The sequence below is a fragment of the Suillus bovinus genome (genome assembly GCF_016758785.1).
Source record: "Suillus bovinus strain UH-Sbo-P2 chromosome Unknown EDB93scaffold_171, whole genome shotgun sequence".
NCBI classification, from domain to species: Eukaryota; Fungi; Basidiomycota; class Agaricomycetes; order Boletales; family Suillaceae; genus Suillus; species Suillus bovinus.
This window is the reverse complement of record NW_024542227.1, coordinates 7,787-29,950: the sequence shown is the minus strand read 5'-3', so window position 1 is coordinate 29,950 and position 22,164 is coordinate 7,787. Positions and strand designations below refer to the sequence as shown.

Below are 22,164 nucleotides of genomic sequence, written 5' to 3'. Positions count from 1 at the left end.
AGAAATGGGGAAGCAAATTAGCATAGGGGTATGGATCTGTCTTCTGTTCTTGGTCCCCTCCGCGAAGGTCGAGTGTTGGCAGGGCCTGTGAGACTTTAGCAACGGTTTCGATAGCGGACATACTTGCGGCAATGCACGCTAGGCTCAGTGACAAGTGACAGTGAGGTAGGATCCACTCTCCCTATCTGATTTTGTAGCACCCATGTATTCGCAATCCTGAGCACGAAAGTCGCAATCAGTAGCGCGTGACGTCTTATATTTTTGGTGTTAGGAACTAAGGAATGCCTTTCCGTAGATACGTGTCCAGGTGACCGGGCAGGTAGTCATGCCTCATTTGACACGCGACTCACAGTCCAGATCAAATCCTAACAGGGAACGCGCTATAATATATATAAGCGCTCTGCTTGCCTGCGGACGGTCTCTCAGATCTATTCACGGCAGTGAGGAAGAATCAACTACATTTTTCATCTCTCTTTCTTCATTCGTGGGTGACCACTGACCACGACGTTCGAATATCGCGTACTCTCAACAGCGCTGTGCAAAGTTGACCATACGCAAATCCTTCTGTGCGAAGGTCCACCACGCGCGTCGGAGTGTCAGATCTTGCGGACCACTGCACGTCGTGACATATGCAGGTCGCAGTGGAAATGGTTTGCAGTTGACGGTCCCATGGAAAGAGTAGCACAACGTCATGACAATGAATTGTAATAAGAGAGACGTTACAGTGCTTGTGCGTCCTCATGTGGAGCCTGAAAGGGTGCACACGGAACACGTCAGCAAAGTGATCAGAAGTGGAGCACAGACTATGGAGCGCGCCCGTGGCAGTCCCACGAATTGCGAAGTAGAAAATGGAACCGCGTCTACATCACGTGACCGAAGTCACAGCAAGTACTAAATTCGGAAGCTTTATTGTCAACCAAATTGATCCAATTGTTCCTTCGGTCACAACAATAACAGCTCTCACAAGACAATAAGCATTTCTTGAAACGCATTTCAAGTATGAGCTAACGTCACCCGATATCTTCCTAGCGCTGGTCGCGTGTTTCAATGCCTCATGGCTACGAATCCATCGCGAGTGCCACTTTGTCGTTTGACTCGCTTTGCATGATATCATATCAGCACAGAACGTTAATGGCATCTTTCTCCAGATTTTTAATTCCAGTGGGTTGTCGGTTAAACGAGCCATGAACAATTGAGTTTGATTGCCGATCACTACCCGAGACTTCTCCCAGCTTTTTGTTTTGCAGTGGACCATATCAAATTAGGCTTATTGTATGTACGCTCGCTTCCATGGCTGAACTCTTCCACAGATGACTCTACCTTCCAAAATAGATGGTGTCACCACGTCCACAGTGGTATTTCCGGCAAGTTGTGGACGTTCCGTCCGCCTTCAAAAGGCCGCTAGATCTCCTGGAATCATCAGGAATTTATTCTCCCCCCCTACTCGCACTACCTGTTTGCTGAGCCTTCTTTGTGCTCATTGCCAGTGCTTGCCTTCCTCTCTCACAGCGCTAATCCCCCCCTATTCGGTCTCGACATGGAGACTAAACCTTACAACAGCGCGACGAACATTGTCGCTCTTCAGAACCTCCGTGCCAGAGCCGTGCCCGATGTCCCTGAGGATGTCGACTTTCTCTTGGAGCATCTCAATGACCCTAACTTTGACTACTACGCCTCACCTCCCTCTCCTACCTCATCCACCACCGAGGTGCATGAGCTTGAGCACAAAAAGATAGCGATGTCAGAGTACTCTGGCGGTGCCTCGGACTTCGATGTCGAGTCCCGAGTTGAGTCTAGGCGCTACTCTACAGCTTCAAGAACTACCACACCTTCGACTTTCGATTATGACGAGTGAGTTTTATGGTGTTTTCCTACCGCTCTGCTAACCGTCATATGACAGCGAGTCACCTTACCCTGAAGTTCGCGCCGCTGTGGCTAGCATTGATGACCCCACCATGCACGTCAATACATTTCGCATGTGGGTTTTGGGTATCTTCTATACCATTCTCATCTCGGCTCTTAACCAGTTTTTCTCTATGCGTTGTAAGTCGACATTTTTTTTATCGCTCTTAGTTCCGTTTGCTCAAGTCACTGTTAGACCCTTCCATTATCATCACTGGTATTATTGCTCAGTTGACCGCCCTGCCCCTTGGCAAAGGTATGGAGCGAGTCCTCCCCACTACGCGCTTCAATACCATGGGATACACCTGGTCATTCAACCCAGGACCATTTAACGTCAAGGAACACGTACTCATCACTGTCATGGCGAATGTTGTAGTCAGCGGTGCTTATGCCACTGACATTATCGCAACCCAGAAAGTCTTCTACAATCAGACTCTCACTACCTCCTATCAACTCTGCCTTGTTCTTTCAACGCAGCTCATCGGTTTCTCTTTGGGCGGCCTTCTTCGCAAATTCCTTGTTTGGCCCAGTAGCATGATTTGGCCTGGTGCACTCGTCAGCTCCGCTTTATTCAACACTCTACACAAATCATATGGCAAACCAGAGGGTCGCCATATCTCTCGGGAGAAATTTTTCTGTATTGCATTGGGATGCAGTTTCGTATGGTACTGGGTGCCTGGATACTTGTGGACTGGACTGAGCATGTTCAACTGGATCTGCTGGATTGCACCTCAAAACGTGGCTGTGAACGCGCTATTTGGCACTTCCTCTGGTCTTGGGATGGGCATTTTTACTTTTGACTGGTCCATGATCTCCTATGTCGGAAGTCCCTTGGTGACGCCTTGGTGGTCTGAAGCTAATACGGTCGTTGCCCTTGTGATCTGCTTCTGGATCATCACGCCGATCATCTACTGTACGTTGCCTTCTCATTTCATTGTGTAATGTACTTAGGAGTGCCTCGCAGTCACCAACACTTGGTTCACCGCATACTTGCCAATCTCGGCCTACGTGACCTTCGACAATACTGGATTGCCGTATGACGCTGCTCAGGTGGTCACCAATGCCTCTTTCAACGTCGCGCAGTACGAGGCTTACTCACCCGTCTTCATGACGGCGACCATGGCTGTTGCATATGGTGTTGCATTTGCCGCTTTCTCCTCAGTGGTCGTGCACACATTCTGTGAGTTCTTTTGGTATCTGTGTGTTACCCCATTCTAACGGTCTTGTCGCAGTGTGGTACCGCCGCGACATCGTTCGCCGTTTCAAGAGCAGCCTCAGAGATGAGCGTGATGTTCACTCGCGCTTGATGCAGGCATACTCCGAAGTTCCTCAGTGGTGGTATGTTATCCTGGGCCTCGTAATGCTTCTCCTCCTCTTCATTACGGTGGAGATTTTCCCTACGGATCTCCCTGTCTGGGGTGTTTGCGTTGCTCTCGCTCTCGCTGCACTCCTCGCGATTCCGGTTGGCATGCTCCAAGCAATTACAAACCAGCAGATCGCCTTGAACGTCGTGTTCGAGATGATTGGTGCCTATTTGCTTCCTGGCAAACCCATCGCTGTCATGATCTTCAAAGCGAGCGCATACATGGGTACAAACCAGGCTGTTGGCTTTGCTGGCGACTTGAAGCTTGGTCATTATATGAAGGTGCCCCCGCGTCTCATGTTCACGGCACAGGTCCTCGCTGCCTTCCTAAGTTGCCTCGTTGTCACGTTTGTGCAGAACTGGATGTTCGCCAACATCGTGGACATCTGCACACCCACCCAGCCTCAGTTCTTCACCTGCCCGTCCACCAGCACCTTCGGAAGTGCGTCGCTCCTGTGGGGAAGCATTGGGCCCCATCGTCTCTTCAGTCCAGGTGCCATGTACAGCCCATTGCTCTGGTTCTTTGCCGCCGGTGCCCTACTCCCCATCCCCTTCTACTACCTTGCTCGCCGTTTCCCTCTCTCATACTGGAGATACATCAACATCCCGGTGTTCTTCGCAGGCATCGGCGCCATGCCTCCTGCCAATGGCATCAACTTTGCATCTTGGGCACTCGTCGGCTTCATATTCCAGTGGTTCATGCGCCGCTACCACTTCAGGTGGTGGATGCGCTACAACTACATCCTCTCCGCTGCTCTCGACGCAGGCGTCGCGTTCAGTATGGTCGTCATCTTCTTCCTTCTTCAGATGCCGAAAGGTGGAGTAACGCTCACATGGTGGGGTAACACCTTCTGGCAGCAAACTGCAGATGCAATGGGCACGCCCCTCTACGTAATGCCTCCTGGCCAGACATTTGGCCCTTCGACTTGGTCATAAAAATGTTACATGAGACGGTTGGCCTTTGTATTAATATCTGTAAAATCCCCCTTACTGCATGATTCACCACACCCACTTCTTTCACATGATTTGACCGACCCCCACACTGTCCTTCACGCATGATTACCCTTTGTTGCATCACATTCGCATTACCATTATTTGCTTCGGATTTTAGTGACTGTATAAACGCACTTGTATGTACTGATGACACAATGAATCGGACTACGTCGTGGAAGAAACCCAAGCCAGAACAAGTGGATCTAAGGACGGCACTATACGATGCTGGAACCTGGATACTGGTCGACAAACAGCACACCCATAGAGACCAGTGGGTGGGTCGATAAAGCAGTCGGTCAAAGCGGGAATGGCCAAATCAAATGAGTCCCCGAAGTTCTTGCCATTAAGGCCCAAGCTCTAGTTATCCGAGTGCGCTATGTTTCTTTCTTCACGCCTTTCCTGATCTCTTCCGCTAATGATAATTTGGAGTTTACATTTAACATGATAATAAAAAAATACAACTGAGTTTTTCGAGATACTATATGTACATCAGGCTAAATCTGCACCCTGTTATGCGTTGTTTTCTCCAGCTCACATCCTGTGGCCGAGGTTGACGTGGACAGACTTCACGGCAGTGTAGCTGATAACATATATGAGTTTGTGCTGATATATGATAGAGGCAACATTTACTTAGCGAGAGTATACTCTCCAAGCTCACAACCAATACCGCTCTGCTTGAAACCGCTGAATGGTACGTTCGAGTGCAACGTGCTAATACAGTTGATCCATGCAGTTCCAGCCTTGAGTCATGGCTACTACGGATGAACAACTTACCTGTACTCACAACATATTATGGCCTTATACGCCTGTACAAATATGGCAACATACGGGGCCTTTCCGTCACCTTGAGTATTGTGTAAGCAAAGCGGAGTTTTAATAAGGTATGGCGTGGTAGACCTTTACTTTATTCGTGTTGATCTTTTGAACTTTGAGTAAATCATCTGGAATGGCTGCGGCAACCTATCTGTTAGCTATTTGTTCTTTGGCAGAGATGTTCCCAGACCTTCTACACATCCCCACCTTAGCTTCTCACAGACTCCACGAAGCCAAGAACATTGGAGATCCCTATGAGTAAGGTGCCAATTTGGAGCCTGCCGGAGAGTCAGTACCATGCGTCCAACTGAGTGAAACACCTCTGGTTTTCCTTTGTTCTTTTTCAAATCTCAAATCATTCTCTAAGGACTTTCGAACAGACAGCTATCTTTGTTTCACTTATTCTAGTCGTTTAGCGTAGTATATCTCTACATCTCATTCTTTATTGTTTTCTTCGCACTATAATCATTCTCACCCAATGACCCACCAGCATGTAGACTTACAACTCCCAGGTCCATCATCATCCTGAACCCAATCGCTAGCCTCACCTGACTCGACAGAACCCCAGGACCAGCTAAATTCGGCAGAGAATGCACTCGACAAAGCGCAGGTCACTGCCCGTGCCAAAGCTGCAGCAACGAGGCAGTTAGCAAGGATCGCCAGTATCGGTACCAACAAAGCACCAGACTCAATGAGAGCCAGGACCGTTAATGTCACACCCCTCCCAGGTGCTCCAGCAGCCAAGCAAGCAGCCAAACCAGCAGCCAAACCACCTGCTTTGAAGCAACACCAACCAGCTGTCGCGGGGCCGGCTACAAATCCCAACACAACTCCCACCCAACCTTCTCCCCAACAAGGTTCGGAGTTGGAGGCATTGTGTGCCCGCATCCTGCAGCTCGAACAAGAGCGCGCTGGAATGATCAGCCACCAACCAGGCCCAAACCCCACAATGCCGACCCCTATGCTATTTGCATCACCAGAAGAGGTAGAAAGGGCAAGGGCTGCTGTCACAGCATCTAAGAGAGATGAACCCAAGGTTTCACTCCCTGATATTGTACCAGGTTACAAAGCTAATCTCCTCAATGCTGGTGAGAAGTCCATCCACCTGTATCCACACCACAAGCCAGTAGCACCTCATCGTGTGCATGCTAAGCTCCTGGGAGCGCACTTTTTTTTCTTGAAGCAAGCTTAAGGCTGCAATTTTGGTCATAGAGCAGTAGGCTCTGCTGCTAAAGGCAGCACATCTGTTCACTGGGTGATAGGCCAAGCCAGAAATGGCCCAAGCTGTATGTTGTGTCGACCATGGAGTCCTCTGCTTGGGCCGTCCATCTCACTTTGTATTTGGTCACACTACAGAGGGCTAATGACCGTTCTTGCCCCACAGGCATTCCACTAAAGGTGGACAATGACTTCAAAGCCTTCAAATATGTCCCTTACAGTGTGCTGACATTGTCAGCACACTGGCAAGCAATCCGGAGTGGCGATGAAGCCTTCACTATCACTGCATCTGGTGCCTTAGCTGCCAAAGGGCTCGATCACCAATACGAGCGAAACATCACCCTGTCAGATTGGATAGGAGCAGCGGAGGCAGCAGAGGAGCGCACAGGCTTATACCATGGCACCACGCAAGCAGGAGCACTGAAAGCACATCACAGTGTAGTTTTAGGGCTAAGTTGCTCCCATTCATGGGAGGTAGCTGTTGAATATGATATCCAGCAACGTGAAATGGTAGCACTACATCCCCAACACGATTTGTCGCAGCTTGATGACAAAGCTTTAACGATCATCGCAACTTGTATGTTAATCAGGCAGCCGGCTACCATGGCGCAATCATCCAGTTCCTCGCTAAAGAGACCAGCAATGCCATCATCCTTTCAGCAACCACCAAAGAAGAAGGTTAGACTCCAATGCTTTCAATGTGGAGGAGCAGACCATTTACCAGGTGATTGCACAGCGGAATCCACCATCACTGGCCAACCAATGGCCCAGATTGCATCCTCCGCCAAAAGTGCACATGCACTCATGGCCCCAGGGGGAAAGATCTTCTGCATCGGCTGGGCTCGTTTCTCCAGCTGCCGCTTCGCAAACTCTTGTGTCAACTACCACGGATGTAGCATCTGCGGAGACACTTCCCATGGCACTGGATCCTGCAGATCAGCACAGTATAGATCCTAGACAAGTCATTACCCCCCTTATCGCATCAAAACTCGAGGAAACCCTCCATAAATTTGGTATATATGAAGACTGGGTGCACATGTTATCTAATATCAGAAACAGCTTCGACGTAGGAGTCAATGGAACCCCTACAGCCACCTTAATTTTTCGAAAATCACACTTCATCTCAGATCAATACCGACTTCATAGACCAATATATAATCAGCGAACAGAACACAGGACGTTACTCTCACGCTTACTCAGCTCCAGAGCTGGAATCTTTAATTGGCCCATTTCAAACATCTCCTCTTGGTCTTGTACCAAAGCCACACTCCACAAAATTCAGGCTCGTACAAGACATGTCCTTCCCCCACAATGACCCAAATATTCCCTCCATCAACACAGGAGTTGATCCAGACTGCTTTCCCACAGAATGGGGCATGTTCGACAGCATGGTGGACCTAATCCTATCATTACCAGATGGCTGCATTGCAGCAACCTTCAACATCGCATCAGCTTACCGAATAGTACCCGTTCAGCCCAACCAACAATGGGCTCTATGCATATTCTGGCATGGTTGTGTCTACGTCAATTGGGCTCTCATGTTTGGACTGAGTTCCAGTGCTCGAGTCTTCGGCTCAGTAGCAGACATGTTAGTGGCAATATACGAGAAGGCCGGCTTTGGTCCAATTCGAAAATGGGTGGACGATTTTTTCATCATCTGCCTGCCTCACCAAAACTGGACAGAAGAAGAATTCATCCAGCTATCTGCCTTTTTTGGAGTACCATGGAGCCTAGAGAAGCTACGAGCCTTCACCACACTCCAGCAATATATCGGATTTGACTGGAACTTGTTTTGAAGAAGCGTCTCATTGCCACAGGAGAAAATGGAGAAAATTCTGACATTGCTACAGGATTGGCTAAAGAATGGTGCACGTTTCACAGCAAACAAAGCCGCAAGTTTGCATGGCAAGCTAGTCCATGTGTCATCAATCTTCCCCCTCATCCGCCCTTTCCTTCATTCCACAGCAATTTTTGCCAATGGTTTCAAGTCCTTTTGAGCTTGGCTCCATGTTCCGAGTACTCTAGCGGCCAATCTTCAGTGGGTAGCACAGATTTTAGCTATTTCACCATGCGAGAAACCCCTGCGGGAACGATGACCAATCGACTTGCAGTGGTGGGGAGATGCGAGTTCTTCGTTTGGAATAGGTGTAGTCATCAGCCAACACTGGGCAGCCTGGAAGTGGAAGGAGGGCTTCAAAGTAGGTCCTGGCCTCAAGAACAATATTGGCTGGGCCGAAGCTACCGCTGTAGAATTGGGTTTAAGATTTGTCCTTCACATTGGGCTAGTCGAGCAACAGGAACTGAAGGGTGGCATGGTTTTAGTCCATTCTGACAACACTGGAGTCGTAACAGCCATAAACAAGGGCTGCTCACGCAACCATGCCACAAACGTGGTACTGAAAGAGATATACTTACTATGGGTAAGTTCTACTCTACACACGGCGTCCTCCCCTAAAATTCTCGATCACACCGCAACATGCAGGCTCACCACAGCTTCCAACTCAAAGTCGAACATGTCCCTGGGGTGATCAACATATCAGACCCACTATCATGCAGCAAAATACACACATTCCTAAGCAGTCTGTCTGGCCCATCACACAAAACACCTTTCCCACTTCCTTCGCATCTTATCAACAAGTTGTCATTTGTTACAACTTAACATCGATTGAAACTAGCGCCACTCCCAAAGAACCTCTGGTTCTTCGCCCATCATCGCTCCATCCAACTTGCCCAGCCGAAAGTCGCATTTTCCTCTGGTGTGGGGTTAACACACCACCACCTTCTACTATTGACCATCCAATAATTAATTTCCTGGCTGATATTTCAAGTCATGCATCACTACGAGAATCAGCAAGCTATGGCTCTGGTCTTTGCAAGTTTCACTTATTTTGTGATATATTTTTGGTTCCTGAATCAAACTGCCTGCCAGCCTCATTCGAAATCCTCCACTCATTTGCTCTCTGGGCTGCGTCAGACCCGTCCTTAGCTGAGCTGATTCTCAAATCACCAGCAACAGAAACAGTTCCCTTTGAGCCAGTATCAGTAACAGTCATCAGGAAGTACCTCTCAGCAGTGCGGGCTTGGCACCTAGCCCAAGGTTGGCCACTGCCATTATCATCCAAGCACCTAACACATATAAACTGGTCACTCTGGGGATTGGAAAATTTGCAAGGATCACGCCGCAAGCCACTTAGACCTCCAATAACCCTGTGCATGCTTTCAGCCAACCCTCCAGCTCAATCAACCATTTGACACGTGCATATGGGCAATATCGAGCTGCGCCTTTTTTGGCATTATGCGTTTTGGTGAAGTCACCGTCAACTCCCATGCAGATTTTGATGCATCAAAACACATCACTCGGAAAGACATCTTTTTCGGCGTTGATCTTGTTGGAAAACTGTACGCTAGACTTGACCTCCCAAGTGCCAAAACAGCCAAGCCAGGAGAATCTCAATCAGTTTTTATAGTAGAACAAGGGGAACTCTGCCCACTGGAGGCGCTATGGAACTTGGCCAGGGTAGTTCCAGCGCTGCCTAATGACCCTTTGTTCTCATGGAGAGACAACAAAGGTTTGATCCGCCCAATGGTCAAAATCCGGGCCATTGAAAACATAAACACAATCTTGTCTGCATGGGGCTGGGGCACGACATTCGGACATTCATTTTGCATAGGCGGGGCATCTTTCTACTTAGCCAAGAAGGTAGACTCAGAAGTGGTGCAGATAGCTGGTCGGTGGAAATCCTTAGCTTACGAAACATACATCCGAGCTTTTGAGCAGATTGCGATGCAGCACCTCAGCGGTCTCACTAGCGACTCCCAAAACCACTCTTAAGCCAGCTCGCTCTGTTGGGTTTGGCTGCTGATATCAGCCATGGAGAGAGCTCATCAGCCTTTGGGTAAGCAGCTCATTCCCTCAGCGTCCAGCCCGAGCTAATGCTCGGACCCAGCCCAACCTGACGAAGCCTTCATACTTGATCCATCTTCACCTCGCAACAGTCGAAGTTGGAATGAGTAAGGTGCTGATTTGGAGCCCGCCGGAGAGTCAGTACCATGCGTCCAACTGAGCGAAACACCTCTGGTTTTCCTTTGTTCTTTTTCAAATCTCGAATCATTCTCTAAGGACTTTTGAACAGACAGCTATCTTTGTTTCACTTATTCTAGTTGTTTAGCGTAGTATATCTCTACATCTCATTCTTTATGCCCTCCCGCCCACCACTTACTTGCAGTATTTACATTAAAACACTCTAATCGATTTGTCTTACACACTGGCGTCACCAAAAACCGCTGTTCGTTTGTTCCTGCCCACCCAGCGGCTCATTCCCTCAGCGTCCAGCCCAAGCTAACGCTCGGACCCAACCCAACCTGACAATGCCTTCGTACTCAATCCATCTTCACCTCACAACAGTCGAAGTTGGATTGATATAAATGCAGCCCACAATGCAGAGAAGACTGTCGCAAATTTCCTGGAGCCATTGCAATGGTCATGGGGATATCATTCTCACAGTATCACATGCTGTGACAATCCGTCACAATGCTCAATAATCATTGTCATGTCTGATTTCATATTGAAATAACATTCCCACACATCATGTGCCGTTTCAACTGATTGGAACATTGTGCTGAATTGATAACGCTTACACTGTTCATACTGTTTATATTGACATCAGATTGCTGTATTCTTATTATATGAAGACTTTGAATGCCACCTGAGCAGACCTCAACCTGCAATATATGTGGTCAGACATTCAAGAGCCGAGGGCTTGCTGCCCACCAGAAGGCCTGCAGGAGGGATGCTATGTGGCTGCAGGAAGACCGGGAGAGGCAAAACACTCGAGCAGGTGAGTCAATTCTTTGTTTATATGGTGTACACTGAGTATATTAAGTCCTCTTGACAGCTCAAGCCCAGCCTGAATGGCTAGATACTCAACATTGGCTAGCTTCTGTACTATCTCAATGACCAGGCACATCCCTTGCCCCAGGTTTGATTCTGCTTAATGTCTGTTTGTTTTATCAAATTAATAGGCTCACATACAGCTCCTATCACTCATGAACCTGTGTACAATGAGTATGTAAGGCCTGACGAAGGTGTGTTATCATTTCTTTTTATCAATACATTTAGATTTCTGAATTGGATCACATCATTTAGGTTCATTCACACTACACGAAGAGACTCCTGAAAATGAGCGTGTCCTGCCACCTACATTTCAGCCAAACAATATCAAGACCAAATATCATCCGCGCAGTGGCATTGCCATGAGAATTGATCACGTTGCTGATTTCCACCGCCACACTGCCACTTGCTCACAAGTACCTGAAAATCTCACACCTTGGGAACCCTTTTCATCATGCATTGACTTCGACTTTGTGGAACTGGTCCTGAAAACAAACCTTACTAAAGTACAGACCAATGAGCTTATTAGTCTCATCTGTCACACTGCATTTGAACAATTCTCAGTCACTGACTACAACAGCATTTGTAAGATGTGGGATGCAGCATCCCCTCGCCATGCAAAAGTAAGTCTGAAACCAATGATGCTATACCTCGCTTACAATCGATTTTTAAGTACAGTTCAAAAAGGAAGTAATTTCAGTCTCACATAGGGACCAGGAGCATACATTTGATGTTTGGCATAGGCCGCTCTGGGACTGGGCTTGTGATTTGTTGAAAGACCATCGCCTTGGTCTGCATTTTGTATTTGATGCCCAATGCCTGTACAAATATGATGGACAAGACTTTGTGCATTTTTTTGATGAGCCGTGGACCACTAATGCTTTTTGGGATAGTCAAGTATGTATCTGTTACTGTTTTTACTGTTCTGATAATGTAATAAATGGTGCACTTTGTAGTCATCTTTGCCGAAGGATGAAGGAAAACCCTTCGCATTTATCATATATGCTGACAAGGTGAAACTCTCATCATTTGGTTGTCAAAAGGCATATCCTGTCATTGTGCGATGTGCAAACCTACCTGTTGGGATATGCAATGGTGAAGGGTTTGGTGGTGGTCAACTCATTGGTTGGCTTCCAATTGTATGTCACTATTCAATTCAGAATGAACTTTGATGCTACAAGCTAACTCTTGCAGGTCGAAGAAGATAGGCAATATTCTGGAACGCAGTCCTGGGTCAATTTTAAAAATGTTGTCTGGCACAAATCATTTAAGTGTCTTCTCAAATCACTTGCACCACTTTTGAAAACAGGCTTTTGGGTTAAGTGTTGGGATGGTGTTGAATGTCTGTTTTACCCACTTATTCTCATCCTATCAGCTGACTATGAGGAACAGTATGTATATCACTTTTACCATTGTAGGTTTCTAACAGCTGTTCTACAGATGTGTCATGACCTTGATACACGGAACAAATTGCAAGTGCCCTTGTCCTGTCTGTCTTGTTCCTAAAGACGAACTTGGCAATGTCCTCATGCCATATCTGTTTCAAACAAGTGCAGCAGTGCAAGCCACACTTCTGGAGGCATGAAGTCAGGCTTGAAAAGAAGATAAGGAGAAAATCTTGATGTCTCAAGGCCTCCGGGATGTTGACATAAGTTCCCTATTACTGTGTCTTTGCTCCCATCTCTAATTATTCATTTAAGAACTCATTTTCAGATATTGCTCACACGGATGTCCATTCTGTGGTCTCATTTGACCACTTGTACATAAATAATGAAGGCAATTTCTCTGATCATCTTTGGACCCAGTTTCAAGAACACATCAAATTAGTCGGCCAGCAGGCACAGGCCAAAATTGATGAACAGTACATTTTTTTATCTTTGGGTATAGCAGATATAGTAACTTTACCACTTGAATAGCTTTGACTTGATGCCACGTTGGCGAAACCTCAACCACTTCAACCACGTCATGGATATATCTTTTTCTGACGGCTCAAAGTATGAAGATATTTCAAAGGTAAGCCAGTTTCATTGATTCTGAATTGTACTACTGATATTTCTGTAGATCATTGTATTTGCGGCCCATGATGTCATCAACCGAGCCTCTGAATCTCATGAGCTCCCTTATCTGCTTCTTCATTGCATGCATGAATATGTTTATGTCGACATGTATGCAGCTCTCGAAGTACATACATCCAAAACCATTGTCGCAGGCCATCAAGCTGTGAAAGAGTTTACAAAACTGTTGGATGTAAGTTGCTCGTTGTGCCACCGTTCAAGTGTCACTTATGGTCTGGATTGTATAGCAATATAGTGAGAAGGACGACTCAGGAAAGAACTGGGCTTACCCAAAATGACATGCGCACACTCATTTGTTTGATGATATCGAGGCAAAAGGTGCTACGTGCAACACAAACACCAAACCAAATGAGAAGTGTCATGGCCCGATCCGACAAACTTATCTTTGGCGCACAAATTTCAAAAACATTGCTGAACAGGTGCATGCTCTCATTTCTTTGCAAAGTCTGACAGTTTTTCATTTGATCCTATACAGGTACCTCACCTCGACCACCGATTCCTCATCACACATTCAATCCATTTAGATATTGAAGATCACAATGAAATTGTTGCATCTCGGAACAACCATTTACTTTCAGGCAGCAAGGACAATGAAGACGTCCTCAACAGTGATCCTGACAATACTGTCCACATTAAGTTAGGTGCAGCACAAAATGAGCAGACATTTGAAGACTTGGAGCGACTGCATGCAAATGACAATGTACTTTCTGAGCTATACAGTCTACTTCCATCGCATATCCACCCTCTTGTGGTAGATCACCACTTCACTGATATTGTGAGTGACATTTTTTGTTTTAGTAAGTCTCCGAGCTGATAGTACTCAAGTTTGAGGATGCAATGAACAGTAGCCATGCATCCAAAATCAAGAAACTGTGCTCCAAAGCAGGGGTTATCTTCGGTCTCCCTGAACAATATTTTACTGATATCACATACGATCGAGCAAGTGTTCCTGAGATCCAGAAACTTCTTGGTATCTCAGTATCACAGCGTACTCTGAAGCCCTTCCCACCTGTCCTTTTTCCCAACCTGGTCGAAGATGCATCACTCAAAACAATCTTTGGAAACTGGCAAGTCTTCGTAAAGGTGCATCGAGTCTTGATATAAAACTTTACCTTATTTAATGTGCTTTCAGATCATCCATATAGTACTATGGGGTGAAAACGGCTTGACTGCGCTATGAGCAGGAGGACCTCCGCATAATGGTAATAAGTGGGAGATAACTTCCTTGACACCTGGTTTATTGGCATGGGCAGCAGTTGTTGTAAGTTTTGCACATATCGAAAGAGTCCATCCATTGATGCAATTTTGTCAGGTTATATTTCTGCTTAGTGTTGACAAAGAGTTTCGCTATTCTGGCAAGGGTGAGACCACAAGGATCCAATATAGCTACATGTTCTCGTTGTACAAGAAGATTATCATCAAGAACTGGAATACAGAATACATGCGTGACATCATGAAGGAACTCAATAGTTTTATTTTCACCAAGGGTTCGAGAATGGTCGATTCAATGTCAGATGAAGAGGACTTCACAGCAGCAATGGATCGTGCCTTGGCAGGCATAACTGAAGGCAAGGAGAACACTGTGGTACATGAACCAATACAGGATATAATGGATGAAACAGTTGCTGATGATGAGCATAGTGGAGGCAGATCTAGAGCTAATAGTGCTCTTACAGAACCTGAGGATGAAGTTATTACAAATGTTGCACCTAGACATGTCAGGGGTCACCAAAGGGACAGGGAAAACCAGTGTTCTGTATCTGGTACCACTCGCACCACCTGCAACACTGGTACTTAGTGCTTACCTACATGTACTATATCTTTACGAGCTTTGCGAGACTTTAATTCAATGCATTGATATTATCATCCCTAATAAGGCTATAGAGTGGTCCTTCAATAGAGTTTCAGTTTCCTCATAAGAAAAGCCTTGTAGTCTAGTGGTTTTGCTTTCTGATTGTATATAATAATAGTTGTACAATAGTCTAGGTAGTCACCGGTTCGAATCAACCTAAGTGCAAGTAAAATAGTGTAATAATGTAATAGATAGATAATGTAATATGATATGATTAGATAGTAATAAATATGAAAACATTGTAGACAGTTGATAATAATAAATAGCAGATTCTCATAGTCACAATATCATTCCCATGGACCGTAGCCTCATTTTAATGCAATTGCAATAACATAAGATTCAACATTACAATGAAAATTACAATAGGCATTGGCAGCAATTGGCGCCACATTGCCACCGGCATTACCATCGGCACCTGTCAGCATTTCAAAATGGGGCTTACATTGCATTCCCATTGCCATGGCTGTGTTGTCATTGTGGCATTACAAAGTATTACAAAGCATTAAGATGAGACTCAGAAATTTCCGACAACTGTACAGAAACTGGAGCCTCTGAGCTGTAAGTCAATGTAGCTTCAGTTCACATTGCTTCAGTTTGCAATGAATTCAATTCAGGTATAATTCCAGCAGTGTCTCACATGCATATCAAAGCTGCGAAAAACAGAGCTCATGCACTGTACACCATTCATAAGTCCTCGTTTTGGCACGAGACTAGAGGTAGAGCGGACAAGATCTAACAGGTAAGAAAACGGTCTCAGTCTCTGAAAAGAACTCTTTATTGACGAAGTGTATACCTAACAGGTAAGAAAATGCTACGCTAAGTCAGTTATGTGTAGGCTAACAATAAAGGTATAGACTCACATCTCAGTTGCTGAAAAGAACTGAGACACTCGTGTTTTTGATAATTAGGCAGGTGAAATTTTAACTTGGACCTATTGGTCCCGATGTCAACAGCTCCTTCTCTGTTCCTCCCGCCCCCGACATATCCCTTGCACTTGTACCTCCTATTTGGCATCCCAAGTCTCTCCATGCTCGGTATCATCAGTCAATGTCAATATGCTGGACCCAAGGTTTACTAATCACAATGTAGATGCGATGGAAACAGTGAGACCTATTAATGTCATGACAAGATTGAATGAAATACAAGCAACGATAAATGAAAACCACATGATGTTACAAGTGACCCAAACTATGTTACAAAAGACCTGAGCTATGGTCATGAACGTCAAACTTGCAAGCCAAAATGCTAAGGTGCCACAGGAACAAGATCATTACAAACCTCTTCAAAAAACTGTGAGTCGGGTCCGTTGTTATAGTCCTCACATGCTAAAGTGTCCCTTCATTATTGTCATAGAGGAGTGGTCATGGTCATGAACTAGCATCACAAGTAGCAAGGCCAGAAAGCATCATTCACCTTCTCCTGATAATTATTATCCAGACCTCTGCATTAGGGACTGTCCCTCCCTTTTTTGACCACAATACAGATACGTGTTACAAGAACATCTAAATGCTTGGGCCCCTACCATTTTTCTCCTTATCTTCCTCGTCTCCGCCCTTGCATCACACCCTTACCCTGACCTTGCTCTTGTTATCCTTGTCATCCTCGCATTCCCCTTCACCCTCTACCTGTCGCTCCGGCAGAGCCAGTACATTTGGCCAGACCCTTTCTCTGACGAAGCATACCCATGCTCCATTCCACCCATTGACTGATCCTGTGGACGTCCCCTTTACCCTTACCATCCAGACGGTAACCTATGATATGATGCATGCTGCATCCCCTTTGCCCTGTTTCCTTTCTTGATCTATGACTTGGTGCGCAGTTGCACATTGTACTTATACTTAGCTCCGCAGTCGCACGATCATGCCCTGCTTGTTTCACTTCCTGTTTCTGTTCTTTGACTCATTTCTTATCTGCACATTCCGGTTCGCCTATGACTCACCTTGAACATGCCTTCCTTTTCTAGTATCACCCTTTGACCAGTTCCCCTTCTGGTAGTATGAGTTATCATCCACTAATATGCTTCCTCTCCTCTATATAAACTCTCTACCATGTATCTAGTTCCTTAACTTGAATCTACTTGGTTCTTGACCTCCTACTCCTAACAAGAGTGATTCCTTCTGCTTAGCCAGCAGCCTATATTCTACTTTCTTATCTGCTCATCATGGATAAGTCTTTAGTCTCAATCTTTACTCATCGACTTCATCGACGAGCAAAGCCCCTGTTAACTAGTTGGACTTCTGTCCTTCTATTAATGCAGGCTCTTACAATTAACCTTCGGGTGTCATAAGCCTTGGCAGATACACTTATCGTTGAGCCCCACTTGACATAAGCTACCCAATTTGGACATAGGCATTAAATCTTACTTGCCAAAGCTTCACCAAGTAAGACCCCTAACCTTGGGCTAGCCCAGGGATGTCCTCGACCATTGACGACACACGCTCTGTTTGAGCATCATCAACAGATACTATCCAAGTCCGTAACAATGCATATACATTAGGAACAATCAATTCTCTCATTATCTTCTACAATGATGATTTCGACATAGAGAGGGAGGATAGCTTGGAGATTAGGAAGATAAAGTTTCGTCGCTGGCTGTGTATTTGATTATCACTGCAGTCACTCAGTTTCTGATTCATTGGTGTCTTCTAAGCCTTGTTCCTTTTATTGTTAGAAAATAAAAACTTGCCTAGGATCTGTTACGAACTTGAATAGTGTCTGTTGGCGATGCTCAAACAGAGTGTGTGTCATCAATGGTCGAGGATGTCCCTGGGCTGGCCCAAGGTTAGGGGGTCTTGCTTAGTGAGGCTTCGGCAAGCAAGGTTTAACACCTATGTCCAAATCGGGTGGCTTATGTCAAGTGGGAACTTGACAATAAGCATATCTGCCAAGGCTTACGACACCTGAAGGTTAATCATAAGATCTGCATTAATAGAAGGACAGAAGTCTGACTAGTTAACAGGGGTTCTGCTCAACAACGAAGTTGATGAGTAGAAATCAAGACTAAAGACTTATCTGCAATGAGCAGATAAGAAGATAGAAGATAGACAGCTGGCTAGGCTGAAGGAATCACTCTGATGAGAGTAGGAGGTCAAGAACCAAGTAGATTCAAATTAGAGAACTAGTTACATGACAGCGAGTTTATATAGAGGGGAACGATGCGTATCAGTGAATGGTAACTCGTACTGCCAGAAGAAGGAGTGGTCAAAGGGTAATACTAAAAAAGGAAGCATGTTCAAGGTGAGTCATTGGCGAACCAGAACATACAACTGCAGAATGAGTCAAAGAACAGAAATAGGAAGTGAAACAAGCAGGGGCACAATCTGGAGGATTAATACAATCACACGGGTCTGAAACAAGCAGACACTCTGCTTTAGATAAGTGAAAGTAAGTAAACGGAAATATAGGTATCTTACCTCAGTCATTGCATGCGAAGGCAAACATCTGAGGTGTTGGGATGAATCTGTAGCTAACTAAATACCTTACACGCTCTTGTGCAAGTGAGTAGGTAGTTGAGACAAATACAATGGCACTGGCCATAGCAAACAATAGTATCAGTAAGTATAATGATGAGTCAGTGTAACAAGAGCGGAACAATGAGAAATATACGGGCCACTGGGTATAACGAATGAAGGTAATAGCACATGACATTGCACCTTGGCTGCGGGCGCACTTGTTCTGTTTCCAATACAATCATGCAACTGCAGATCTAAGTATAAGTACAATGTGCGACTGCACACTGAGTCATAGAACAAGAAAAGGAAACAGGGCAAAGGGATGCAGTATGCATCATGTCATAGGTTACCGTCCAGATAGTAAGGGTTAAGGGGACTGTCCACAGGATCAGTCATTGGGTGAAATGGAGCATGGATATGCTTTGTCTGAGAAAGGGTCTGGCCAGATGTACTGGCTTTGCTGGAGTGAAAGGTAGAGAGTGAACAGGAATGTGAGGATGACAAGGATGACAAGAGCAAGGTTGGGGTAAGGATGTGATGAGAGGGCTGAGATGAGTAAGATGAGGAGAAAAATGGTACATCAGTAAATTCACTAATTCCTTAATTAGCTTTCCCGCCGCTTGCCGCACTTAATTTTGACTTAGCTAAATATATTCACTTGGCTTTTTATTTGATAAGTTGAATTAAGGAAGCACATGGTTTTCAATCGGCAACAAGCAGCGCAAGAACAACAAGCAAGATCAAGCCAAAACAAGCACTGCAAGTTGATTGCAAGCAACATAACATTGCCAATATACTACTACCACTAAGATCTAAAACTCTAATCTCGTCATCTAAACCAACATCTCGGACACAATCAGGTGCGTCTTTCAGCGATAGTATCGCCCACTGGGATCCATGAATTCAGCCTCTTCATCTCCCTCGTCATCAATTGTTGGTCTCACAGTCTCTTCATCTCCCTCGTCATCGACTGTTGGTCTGTGGCTGGAATACCTCGGAGGTGATGACTGGGGTAGGGGGTCAAAATCAGGAGGGGGCGACACAAATTCTCGAGGGGGAGGTGATGGCTGGGGTGGTAGAGGGACATCTTGAGGGCATGGTCCTGGAGCTGGTGTGACATTGTTTATGGGGTGGTATGTGTTCGTATGTTGTGTGAGACCTGAGCAATTTTTGAACCAGCACGTGCAATTTGGAGCTGGACACTCAAACCGAAAGAGGTTGTGAGCATGGCGACCAGAAGCTTGAGGCATAGTACGGGGTAGTTGTAACATGGGATACAAGGAAGTGTAGTGCCTGGGCTGTGAAGTTTAGCGCTGATACCAAACCTAAACAATATCCCCCAAATTAGTGCCGTTGTCAAGGTCAAAATTTGGCCAACTCACCTTAGTGAACATCAATATTATACCAAAAGTTCTGGTAAACGTTGATGTTACACCGAAACGGTTGTGGTGAATTTTCATTTGTCGGACTAAAACAAAACCACTTGAAGGCTCCCAAAGTCGGCAGACCAAAATCTGTAATATAACTAGTGGTAGTACTTGTATTGGTAGCACTAGCCAAGAGTACATTAGGGTCAATGTCGTATTCAGAGTCAGCTTTCTAGGCCAGAAATTTTCAAAAGAGTGACAAGACTCATGTTCAACTCGTCACCACTACCCTCCAATACCTTTAGTCTTCAAATCGTACATCAAACAAATGTCTCAGCCAGCTTCGCAGCGTATGGGAACCCGTCCTAAAAATGCAACTCAGCATCCAGGACGCATTGTGCTCGAGGCTGAAGGTCATGCAAAGAGATGTACCAAAGCTCAAATGATGGCTGACCGACAGCGCGAACTGGAGGCAAACCAGGCAAGTGAACAAGCTACACAAAAAGGGCATCAGCATATAGCAACTCTCCAGGAACAGATGGCAATGGACCAAGCTGCTGCACGTGTTGATGCACCGAAACCTAAACGTCCCCGTGCTCGCCCCATAGCAAAGGCTGCAAAGCCCTCGGCGACCTCTGAACAGAGTATGGCCAGTGGAGATGAGTGCCTTTAAGCCCAATTCATATCTGAGCCCTGAAACCAGATATTTAACAGGCCCTTCAGCGGTTGTCAGAATGGCGCAACAGCATCAGCACCACTGCCCTCGTTGTATTTGCAACATTCCTACGCTCACAGCCTGATCTCGAGACTGACGAAGACCGCCAGCAATTTTCTGCGTGCCTACTTATCAAGAGCGCGTTCTTGTATGGGACAATTAAGGAGGATGGTAGTAAGCACACAGAACCATTTCAATCTGACCTTATCGTGCAGGTGCTTGCGCAACATCACTGTGCTATTTCTGGTGCTCTCGCCGTTGTGCCAGGATTCACTACATTGGGACATGCGAAGCGGGTGCTTGCCCTCACCACTTTGGCGGCAGGTATCTCCACCATATCTTTATACAGTTGACTCATTCTTTATTTTAGATGGAACGCGCAATCACACTTTTTGCCAACGAGGGCTTTCTACTGAGTTACATTGAAATCAACGGTTGAGGAAGGGCTTCCAAGGCCCCCCAGAAGCACAACAAGTCATCGGGCAATGAAAGTAGTGCTCTTTTGGCATTTTCGGATGTCAACTGGGGTGAGCCCACTAGGTCATACATGATATCCATCACTCGCACAGGAGACTTGGTCATTAGGAAGATGTGGGAGAGAGCTCAGAACCTTGGCACAAAGAGGCATGGTGCACAAAAGGTGGATGAGGAATCAGAAGATGAGCGCGCGCTCATCTGCTAGTTGTCAGTGGTACTGTTCTTTTTTTTGTCATTTCATGTCTCACAACTGACTACTAGTAGTATTATGACTCTTCCTGCAGTGTCATGATGTTAGGACTACTCCCTCGTGTCGCCGTCTCTCTGCTCAAGTAGCCACTTCAAAGCTTATCTCCATGCTGCTCCAATTCACTCATTTTCCCGTTGCTCCAAGTCGTCTTTCCCTCGTCGCCCTTCCCTCGTCACCACTACTACTACTAATAGTTTCACGCATTTTAAACCGTCACTAACCGTCACTATCCCGCTCTTTAATGTTTCTTTCTGCTACTTACCAGTACTTGACTGTCACTTGCTCTCACTTTAAATTAACTTGTCCGCTTGTCTCGCTATAAATGCAGTATTTGCCACTGTTTTTTTCATGAACCAAGTGGGCATAAGCTCGAGCAAGTGGAAATAAGTAAAAAATAAGTGCAAAACAAGAGGAGGGATCTACTTGTTGAACTTGCGGCAAGTGGTTTTTACCGCCCTTGCCAAGGACTTAACTGCTTCTTGTGGGAAAATAATTGATGGCAAGCGGCAGGAAAGCTAATTAAGGAATTAGTGAATTTACTGATGTAGGGGCCCAAGCATCTAGATGTTCTTGTAACAGGATTGGCTATTCAAGGAATCGAGAGGTGGTTGATGATACTCTTGTTGATGGTCCATAATGTCCTGCTAGTACTGTGCAGCACTTAGTCGAGGCATTCTACAAAAACTTTTGCAGGGATGGCACAATGGATTCTCGAGGAGTGGCCCGAGCGCTGCACCAAGCGGTCCAGTCGTTGGCTTGTGATGCGGACATACCCTTGGACCAGCACATTAGTAGG

General features: G+C 45.9%; 1 protein-coding gene across 1 annotated transcript; it reads left to right on the top strand.

The window, feature by feature from the left end:
- Positions 1–20,254: 20,254 nt before the first annotated feature.
- EDB93DRAFT_1109516 (uncharacterized protein) lies at positions 20,255–21,323 on the top strand (the record flags this gene model as incomplete). Its single annotated transcript, XM_041447982.1, has 5 exons — positions 20,255–20,589; positions 20,673–20,815; positions 20,909–20,965; positions 21,082–21,168; positions 21,211–21,323. The coding sequence occupies 5 exons, from the start codon at positions 20,255–20,257 to the stop codon at positions 21,321–21,323; spliced, it is 735 nt and encodes a 244-aa protein (XP_041300844.1).
- Between the last annotated feature and the right edge of the window lie 841 nt (positions 21,324–22,164).